This window comes from Mugil cephalus, chromosome 17, assembly GCF_022458985.1.
Source record: "Mugil cephalus isolate CIBA_MC_2020 chromosome 17, CIBA_Mcephalus_1.1, whole genome shotgun sequence".
NCBI classification, from domain to species: Eukaryota; Metazoa; Chordata; class Actinopteri; order Mugiliformes; family Mugilidae; genus Mugil; species Mugil cephalus.
The window spans coordinates 18,644,685-18,654,839 of record NC_061786.1 but is presented as its reverse complement, the minus strand read 5'-3'; the positions used below and the strand labels follow the sequence as shown (position 1 = coordinate 18,654,839).

The 10,155-nt window shown below is 41.8% G+C and overlaps 2 protein-coding genes across 2 annotated transcripts; one reads left to right on the top strand and one right to left on the bottom strand.

The window, feature by feature from the left end:
- Positions 1 to 1,176: 1,176 nt before the first annotated feature.
- On the bottom strand, positions 1,177 to 5,771 carry fuca2 (alpha-L-fucosidase 2). Its single transcript, XM_047610400.1, has 7 exons — positions 5,572 to 5,771; positions 4,511 to 4,698; positions 4,073 to 4,412; positions 3,778 to 3,988; positions 3,009 to 3,199; positions 2,372 to 2,477; positions 1,177 to 1,674 (listed from the first exon to the last, which is right to left on the bottom strand). Exons 1-7 carry the CDS (start codon positions 5,769 to 5,771, stop codon positions 1,537 to 1,539), a joined length of 1,374 nt encoding a protein of 457 aa, XP_047466356.1. The 3' UTR covers positions 1,177 to 1,536.
- A 168-nt stretch (positions 5,772 to 5,939) lies between these two features.
- On the top strand, positions 5,940 to 9,236 carry LOC125023256 (putative deoxyribonuclease TATDN3). Its single transcript, XM_047610403.1, is given in 11 exon segments — positions 5,940 to 6,086; positions 6,176 to 6,208; positions 6,283 to 6,356; positions 6,439 to 6,523; positions 6,654 to 6,716; positions 6,816 to 6,925; positions 8,347 to 8,402; positions 8,485 to 8,597; positions 8,765 to 8,845; positions 8,983 to 9,043; positions 9,046 to 9,236. Coding segments are annotated over 11 exon segments (882 nt in total). The 5' UTR covers positions 5,940 to 5,960; the 3' UTR covers positions 9,126 to 9,236.
- Positions 9,237 to 10,155: the final 919 nt, after the last annotated feature.

Here is a 10,155-nt window from a genome sequence, read left to right as displayed (position 1 = left end):
ATGGCCTCTGTTTGAAAAGTTAGCGTTCAACCTTCAGAGAAAGGTTGTGGGTTAGAACCTGACGGCCGACTGCGTGGACTTTGCATGTTCTCCCTGTACCTGCTGGGGTTTTCTCTGGATACTCCACACGCATGTTGGGTTGACAGTGATTGTTACAGGCACCAATGTGTTCCCCCTGCTGGTGGTGGGAGGTAAAGGAAGTTGTAAAATCGTGGTGTGTTGTGGTCTCTCCTTCCAGTGAAGCATGATCCAGGTTAAATCAGGAGGATTTGGAGTTGTTGTTTTTGTTGTGGCTTTTTTATTTGCTGATTTGATGGATCCATAAGTCTTATTTTTAGGGGTCAAGAACTCTGGCGTTTAGGATTAGAGGGGCTCAGTTTTATTGTCTGCTTTCTTCTGCGTGTTCTCCCTGTATCTGCGTGGGTTTTCTCTGAGTACTCCGGCTTCCTCCCATCATCCACAGACAAGCTCGTTAGGTTAATTGGTGATTCAAAATTGACCTGAGGTGCTGAGAGCGATGGAATTGTGACTTGTACCAGCCCAGCAAGTGGTTACAGAAAATTAATGAATGAATAAATCAGTCAAATCAAAGTTTTAATGCAACTTCTGTCTGTGTTAGAGTCTGTTACAAGGGGTTCGTAACAGTGATTCTGAAGTGACCTTGCGTGATTGTCTGTCGCTCTGTGTTACACTGGCGACCTGTCTGTGAAATCCAATAACAGCTGAGACAGGCAGTAATATATAATGGATGGATAGTAGTACTCCAACAATATGTCATTGGCCAGAAACTGAAACTTTTTTTTTTAAGGTTGTAAGTGGCTGCTTAATGGTGGCCAATTTTACAGAGATGGCTTCCCATACTCCCTTTTCAAATCATCCGTCTTCTCTGGCTAAAATTTGAACGCCGTTGTCCTCGAAAGAGTGTCCATTGTCCTTCAGTCTGCACTTCAAGGAGTGTCTCTCTTTTGTGGACCTGTGCATAAATAAATCTGACTACTTGGAAGAGCAGAGGAGCATATTCAGAGAAACTCACAAGTCAAGAAGTTGCTTTTGTTTTATCCTTGTTTTTTTTTTTTTTAAATGCATCGTGACGTGATTGAATGAATCTTTCAGAAGAGCAAAAGTCAAACGTGATGCGGTGAAAACTAACGAGATTTCCTCTAATTAACGCTGAAGTGTGCTTTAGTCAACGCTTTATTTAAAGATTCACACACGTAATCAACAACTGATCAGTTCAATCAAAAATCAGGAAAGTGCATCCGTCTGTAAAAATGATCAAACATGTGTCGTAATGTTTTGGCATTAATCGTAAATAGTGCATTAACGCCACAGTGAGGTTTGCACAGCATTTAGAATTACAACATTTTCACTCAGTAACAAGTCAGTTTTTATACAAACAGTACAAGATACAGAAAATGTGTAATTGCCCCTTTTCAATCCTTAGATTTTTATCTATTTGAGGACAATTAGTTCAGTGATTTCAGCATATATATAGGTCCCTATCCTGTTCCTCTCCCTGAGCGTTGTGGCGTTGGTTTAAGTGGCGCCGCTCAGCCTCAGCGTCCAGGCCCACTGGCACGGCACCTGGTTGAAGGACAGCTGGGGCAGGAGGACTCGCAGCCCACTGGATTTTAGGGGCTCCCACTTCAGGGGTCCGTAACCGAGGAGATCCACCTTGTTTTGAGAAGTAACACAGAAACAGGTTGACATCAGAGAAATGAGCTCTATGAACAGCCACTCTGGTTATTGGCTATTACTGCAGAGTCAGACCAGCTAATAAATTGAGCTTTTAATTAAATAGTGGTTTTCTTTCCTCTTTTTTTTTTACCACTGCTGCTGAGATGGAAGTTACTCTCAGACCGCAGCTACAATGAAACTGAAACCAGCAACGATCATAAAAGAATCATTTTAAAGCAGCAATTTGCAGCTTTTCCACAGTGAGGATTTTTAGATAAAACTACTGAATTGACTTCCATCGTAATCGACAGTACAAGAAGAAAGTCGCTATCGTAGTTAGTCAATTAAACAGGTGCCAAGCAAACCTGGATATTCTCCCCAGGGATTTATGCACCATTAAAAATGGTAGGCGTGGAAATATAACGCAATAAAGCTGTAAATCTTTACCATTAATCAATAACAAACATCTTCTAGTTCAACGGACAGAGTTCTGCCACTGCTCGGGGTTGAAAAACATGTGGGCATACATGCACTAGAGAGTGTTTTAAAAAGGAGTGCATCCATTAAACATGATGCATTAAATGATAATCACTGGGTTTATTGGAATTAAACACGATGTACGTCATCGGCATTATACCTGTAAGACGCGGATAAACAGATAAATAGATGCATAAAAGCAGAGCTCTAGTCTCACCCTGGTCAGTCCTTGTGTAGCTGGTTCAGTCAGCATCACTGCTCCAGTATCTGGCCATTTGAGTAAAATGGCAAAGACGGACTTTTCCTGTGGTTTGGCGGTGTACCTGTGGAAGATTAATGTACATATTTTCATTACACTTTTATATCTATCTTTCCTTTTACTTGTGTTTCTGTTATGTGCAACTAAGCTACTGTGACCGAGGTATTTCCCTCGTGGATCATTAAAGTCTGTCCAGTGTAAATACAGGAATTATGCATCATATATAGGATTTCATATGATCGACTATAAGAATGCACAGTTTATAACACTTAAGCAGAAATCACACACACAGTAAGATTCATTTTTGATTTGTTTCATTTTAAATATAAACCAGCTTCATTCGCTTGTTTGTTCTATGGAATTCACCAATTTGTATCAGTGGGCACCAGTTTCCTAACTGCTACAGTACGTACAGTTTATATTTTTATATCTTTATATTTTCTGCTAAAATCGACCCCGCCAGCTTAAACCAGCAGGAACTCATAAAAACTGTGAGAGAGGCGTGACACCAATTGCAACAGCTCATTACTCGTGAAGGATTTACTGTCAGACTGATGCGGTCGTTTGCTGCAAAAAACCAAATAATAAAACCCACCAGACGTTTGGGGTGGTGCTGTCGTTCTGAGCCCGCCACGCTGTCGTGTTGTAGATGGCCTCCCCGTTCACCTTCAGCCACTGGCCCATCTGCATCAGGCGTTCCTCGAAGATCGGGCCGATCCTTCCGTCGTGCGTGGCGCCGACGTTCATCAGCAGGTTTCCTCCGCAGGACACCGTCTCCACCAGTGTCTGAAACGCAAACACAGAGACGGTTCAAGAACAGTTAAAGAATAACCAAGCCTTTTCTTGTTTCATGGTTTTCTTTAAGCCTTAAATAACTGGTTGAAACTTTATTTTTAAGTAAATAATCTAAATTATTCGTAAATGTGAACATCTGCTTGTTTACACTGAATTAATCTTTGAGTTTTGGACTGTTGTTGTTTAAATTTTAAATACTCCGAATGCATTTCTTCACATTCTTCTCAGGAATTCAGTTAGAAAATAAATTAGACAAATCCACCTGTTCTGTTTACAGATGGAGGACGTAGTGAAATGTTAGAGGAAAGTAGAAAGACAACAGGGTGAGGATTTATGTTTACATTTTTCTGCTGCATCTCAACGTTATTACCATTAGATGGAGAACTCACAATAATAATAAAAGAAAATAGCACAAGCATTTTTAAGCAAGTCTTTCAATCATATAAAATCTGAGAAGCTGGAAACAAATATATCGTAAGTGGTTGAAAAAGTATTAACAAACCCTCAGCCAGGTAGTTATAAAATAACATGTATATTTTTTTTACAGCAGTTCAATGAGAATAACTCACCGCTACAAGCTGCTCGATGGTGAGGTAGTCATGGAGAGGAGCGTTACGTCTGTAACCCCAGGACTTTGTGTCGATGGTCATGCAGTTTTCCCATTTGTGTTTGAGCAGGTGTCCCGGCTGGTAGCGATCGGAGCAGGTGTAGTATCCACCGTGGGTGCAGATGGAGCCGTAACCCCACCGATCATTGGTCACCACCGTGTCTCGCACTGGGCTGTCAGAAGATACAAAATACAGGTTTAATTTGGTTCAGTTTTCAGTGTACAGCAGTGATGGAGGGATGGGGGGGCATGTTTACCTTTCGTTATAGAGCCAGGCCAAGAATCCAGTGCTGTTCCAGTACTTGTCAGGAGCGTCTCCGTCGCCGTCAGACCACAGCACCTCTGGTTTGTACGTCATAACCAGATCATAAAGCTCGGGAAGCGTTTTAGTGGTGGGAAAGTAGTCGGTAGTGAAGACGTTGGCAGCGTCCTGTTGAAAGAGTGGGTTAAACCACTCAAAGAGAGAGTGGTACAGCCCAACGTGCAGGTCGCTGTTGGCTCGTAGAGCAGTCACCATTTCACCCACCAGGTCCCGTTTTGGTCCAACGTCCACAGCGTTCCAGTTCCAGGAGTTTTTCGAGCCCCAGAGTGTGAAACCTGAGAACAGCAACAAAACAGTTCAGCTCCTGTAAAACATTACTGACGCTGATAATTATACACAAGATCTCCCTCAAGAAAAGATGTCAAATTTTTACCTTCATGGTGTTTGGTCGTCAGGACGATGTACTTTGCCCCTGATGCTGCAAAGATGTCCGTCCACCTTTTGGCGTCAAAGAACTCTGCGGTGAACTGCTGAGCAAAGTCTTGATACTGGAAGTCTGGAGGGTAATTCTTCTTCATAAAGTCGACGTACGGCTTTTGCTGCTGCTTCTGCCAGTACCACCTGGAACACAAATGACATGCAAAACAAGCTGAAGGGAAGAAGATAACAATTATAACAATGGTCCGCTAGAATCACAAAGTACACAAGTGAAGCTTCAGCAGCAGCATGCAATAAATATGATAAAATATTGCAACACTAATGTCAGTGGCAGACCATTTATTCCCACAGAAGTGCATCAGGAGTGACGCTAGTTTCCACTGAGGCCACAGAAGTTGTAAATCCAATCTCATAAAAATAAAAAATTAAAAGTTGAACCTGTTGTGCAGCCACTGTGGCTCCACAAGTAGTCAGGTGTTGGAAGTTGCCACGGGATCACATTACTTGGCGTAGTTTATTAAAGTTGATTGGAAGCAAGTTTGACCAGTTCCTGAATATGACCAAGTTAACGTTATGAAAACCGGTTTCGCTTTATGAGGGGAAGGATGCGATTGTCTTGTTTTTTTTTTTGTTTGTTTGTTTGTTTTTTTCAGGGTATATTCTGAATTCAGTCAGTGGGAAGACACCTGGAATAAAATAAAGCTTTTTAATTTGATCAATAAGCAATGTGTTACTTATAATAAAATAAATAAATGGTACGGTCTATTGGTGTAGAGGGACACTTCCTGGTAGCGACACCAGCCTCGGTGCGACACTTCCACAACAATTTATAAACGCACCTTGTAGTGTATCTTTTGCTTTTTAAGTGGATTTCCTATCTCAAACACATATCCAGTGACTTAGAGAATTCGTCAACACTTAAATGCATGAATACAGTTAGTATGATTGTGTGATTGTGATTCTCTGCATGTCAGAGCTCCTCTTTCTCGTGGTCTCATCGTCTCCCGTGTATCTGTAAAGCTGAGATCTTGTGTTAATGTTAGAAGAGGAACTCACCAGAACCACTCGCTGCCAAAAGCCGGCACAGAAAACACTCCCCAGTGGATGAAGATGCCGAACTTGGCCTGATCGTACCACTCTGGTAGCGGTCTGGAGTCAATGGACTTCCAGTTGGGTTCATACTTGGCTGCGCTGGTACCGATCAGCGCCACCGCGACCAAAAGTAACGAAGCCACGGACACGGCGCCCATTTTCATTTAGCAGCACCTGCGGTAACTGATCCAGCTGACGGTCACATGATAAATCATATAACCGAAACACACAATTAAAAAAGCAACTTCCTCTTGACACACTTGGAACGGTCGTGTTTTGGTTTTGCTGACATTCTTCCGCCTTCCAGGTTCAGCCAATCGGATTCCAGATCTCGCTCTCCGGCGCTTCCGCACATGCGCATTCCGCTTTTTTTTCCCCCTTTTCTTTCAGGAACCCGTGAATGTTTTGGTTTTGGAGACGTCCACATGCACGGCTACATCGACTGCCACTGTCATATCTCTGCGGGGGATTTTGACAAGGTATACTCACGCTTTAAACGAGTTCACATGAAACGTTTTGTCTTCTAAACACCTGGTGAAGCTTTTATTTGTTGCCTTCTCTTTGTCAGGACGTAGCAGAGGTGGTTGAAAACTCTAAAAAGGTGAACCCCTTCAGCTACAAGCCACAAGTCGTCGGTGTTTTATAAGCTAAGTGTCTGTCATTTTTAACCCCCAGGCTGGATTGTTGGCGCTGTTAGCTGTGGCCGAGCATGCTGGAGAATTTGAGAAGATCATTGAGTTGTCACAGAGTTGTCACTTTTCAACGATTTAGTCTAATTTTACTGTCCTCACATCTGTTTATTTATAACTCACAGCTTCGCTTATTTTCCAGGTTTCCAAGTTTTGTTTTCCCCTGCTTAGGAGTCCACCCTGTTCAGGAAGTTTCCCCAGAGCAACAGAGGGGCGCTTCTCTGCAGGTAGGAACCCTTAATATGTAATATAACTCATCTACTGCTTGGTTACTGTATTTGTGTCTTTTATTCTTTAAAATTGTATTTAATGGTGTCTACACTTGGAGTAAAGTCTTTGTTTATGTCTGCTTTGCAGGATCTTGATGCTGCTCTTCCTCTGATAGAGAAATACAAAGATCAGCTTGTCGCCATCGGGGAGGTAAAGATTCAGCATCTCTGATGTGACTTGTAGCTCCAGTGTTTTGTTCTTTTTTTTTTTTTTTTTTTTACAGTTAGACCTTTTTGTTTCCCGTTTTAGGTCGGCTTGGATTTTACCCCCAGATATGTCAGCAACGACGGCGATAAAGAGAATCAAAGGCAGGTTCTCATTCGGCAGGCGCAGATCGCCAAGGAGCTGGATCTCCCTCTGTGAGTCCCGACTGTTTTATTCAAAGCTTAAACACAGAAGTAAAGACATGGTGGAATCAGTTCTCTTTTAAAATCCTTATCCGCAAATGTACAGAGAGCGACCGCACACAAAATTCAACCCATCGATCACACCGGGTCGACTTCTGATCCTGCGTTCAAGCACTGGCCGCGAGTCATTTTCAGCGGATGATACGACACCTGACACTTGTCTCTGTGCGACAGCCTATAATCACAGTTGAACTGGTTTCAACCTTTTTCTCTGATACATGAAGTATACAATATAACCATCAAGCTGTAACAGTATGAGTTTCTTTGGTTCCTCCTGCTGCTCTCTTCTCTTCTCCTCCTTTTAATCCAGCGGACCTCAAGCAGATCTTTCCCTCCATATGAGCTGGGTTCTCATCAAGGTTTCTTCCTGTTAAAAAGCAGTTGTTTCTTGCCGCCGTCACCAGAGTGATTGCTCTGGGTTCTTTTGAGCGTCTCAAAACTATTTGCGTTAATATCGACGCAAGATAAATTGCACATCGACCAGAACAGGCTCCAGACCATTTAGGAAAAGTACTTTTTTCCTAAAGTCTTATGTGCAGTAGAGATAACAGGATATGTGCGATACTGTTAAGGGACATTTATAGTGTAACGTCTATAAAGGTGGCAGGGATATGTGCATATGTGCAGTGTGCATGTTGGAGATGTGTAGTGTGATCATGTTATGTCGTGTTTTTCTGCATATTTCTTGTCTTTTGTTCAGTTATTGTAATTTACTTTTCCACCTGCCGATGGGATTCGAGATGAGAATCAGCCGTATGACTGCAACCTCTAGTATTTGGGTGTAAAACGTTCATTAATACGAACCGTCCCCTTTTAAAAATCAGTCAAATAATATTTAATTGAACTTGTTGTTTTTCCTTACGAAAACACTGCCTAGGTTTATCAAACCGTTCATACGTGAACAAGTGTCTAAATGGCACCACTGAGATAAGATACAAAATAAAAAGTTTCAGTTCCAAGTGTCAAACTGTTGATCTGAAAACAGAACAGAAAACATTATCTCACTCGTATCCAGGCAACACCATAGTCATGAATACTCAACAGGGACAGTGACATCCACACTTGGTTGTTTAGTACCTGCAAAAAGTAGCTTGAGAGTAATTAACTGATAACAATGGCATGAACAAGTATGAATTATGCAACAGCATGAACAAGTGTTGATCAAGCTCGTTCAGACAATATGTCGCTGTCTTTTTTTTTGTAAGGAGAGGGAGGTTTTTTCCTCCTGTGTCATCAGTTTTTGTTACCTAATTATCACTTTAAAGCAGTCGTGGAGTTTTGCAGAGATTTGGAAATGTTTCGTTGTATTGTAATTGCATTATTCTTTATAAAACACCTAAAGTATTTGCTTTTTCTTTTGGTTTTATCTCCAGAAATGTTCATTCAAGGTCTGCAGGAAGACCCACCATCCACCTCCTGAAGGAGCAAGGTGCGCAGCTGATTCTGTACCGTCTGTTTACATGTTCACAATGACGTGAAGTAAAACTGCAGTTCCTCTACGCTGCCACTAGGTGTCGAGAAAGCCCTTCTTCACGCTTTTGATGGGAAACCGTCTGTTGCCATGGAGGGAGTGAAGGCTGGATATTTCTTCTCCATCCCGCCGTCCATAACGCGGAGTGAGCAGGTACGGCCGAGCACTCGAGCACAAAACACACGGTTTTAATCAACAGAGTCACACATGGTCGTGTTGACAGTCGTCAAACAGCGCCACGCTGTTGACTCTGCTTTGATTGGTCGACTCTTATCACGTTGAATGTTAATGATTGACGGCGGTTTGCGCTTTCCAACAAGAAGCAGAAACTGGTGAAGCAGCTGCCTCTAGAGAACATCTGTCTGGAAACTGATTCACCGGCTCTCGGGCCTGAGAAACAGGTACAACGATGTTTCCTTTCTTTTAAATCTTAGGTAGTGCTATTCAACTCTTTTCATCTAGTAAATATCCAGAATCCTCTTTATTATAGTGGTTTATTGGTTTATTTATTTATTGTTGCTGTGTGTCCTGATTGCAGGTGAGAAATGAGCCTAAGAACATCTGTATCTCTGCGGAGTACATCAGTAAAGTTAAAGGAGTGCACTGGAGAAGGTGATAGAGGCGACGACCCAAAACGCTCTCAGACTCTTCCCGAAGCTGAAGTCTGCCATCAGACCCTGACACAGGCCGTAGAGTCGATTTCAGTTGTAGAATAAATAAATAAACAAACAAATAAATGTTTCGCATTCAATAATTTGTCTGATTAAAGGTCTCATGAAGTGCGAATACAAACTGTGTCATATTTAAAACTGGCTGCTGTTCATGAATGAAGGAATCTGAAACACGAGGCATTTCATTAACATTTACACCTTGTATCATGTGCCAACACCAGGCGTGGTCGCTCATGTGAACATTTTTTAACTAGATAAAAATAAAACCCCACAATTTAACACAATTTTAATTTTTTCCACCAGCTGATCTTACGTGACTGTCAGTGTGTGTGGGCTCGGATCAGTCACAGTTCACAGCTGTATGGGGCATTGGTGCCTTCACGTGCTCCTCGTGAACTCCTACATTTGTGCTCTGATGTATGTATGATACTTGTATCAGTATGTGGTTGGGTAAAATTTAACCTTTTACTTCTATGAAACCCTGAAAGGTTTAATTTAATCTGACTTTATGAAATAAACTGAGATGAAATTAAACCTTTGATGTTTTTAGAGACGCTGATTCATCAGTGTTTGCCGAGCGCTGGAGGTATAATTACTGTCAGCTGCAGTTTGTGGTGCTGTTCAGTTTAGTTGTTTTTTTTTTTTTTATCTGCTGAGGGTGGACGAAACAACAGAAACCTTCTTTATTTTACAATCGGCAACAAATGAGCATCTTAGATTTGATATAAAATCTGTGTTTAAATTGTGAGGTAGTCAAATGAGGTTTCCTGAACTTTATCTGTAGCAGATTAGATACTATAATGGGCTTTATTCAGGCCTTTTAAAAGGAATTAAAAAAAAAAAGAGATTTGCCCAAACCAGTCTTGACACCAGTTCTCAAATCTCTGCGTTAAAAGAGAGAAGTGACCTTATAATTTTCCTGCTCGTCCATGAGTCACTAAACGGTTTTGGCCCTCATCACATCTTCTGCTGAGTCGAAACTTTAACCCTTTAGACCTTTAGACCTCTCAGCTCCGCGTGTACTGGTTCCTCCTGGAGTT

What these genes read in the sequence shown, in the direction of transcription:
- fuca2 (XM_047610400.1), bottom strand. Translation starts at nt 5,771, where the DNA reads ATGAAAATGGGCGCCGTGTCCGTGGCTTCGTTACTTTTGGTCGCGGTG. An exon ending in CCATCGAGCAGCTTGTAGCG is followed by an intron (nt 3,200 to 3,777) that starts GTGAGTTATTCT and finishes TTTGCGTTTCAG; the next exon opens with ACACTGGTGGAGACGGTGTC. An exon ending in AGCACCACCCCAAACGTCTG is followed by an intron (nt 2,478 to 3,008) that starts GTGGGTTTTATT and finishes AATCTTCCACAG; the next exon opens with GTACACCGCCAAACCACAGG.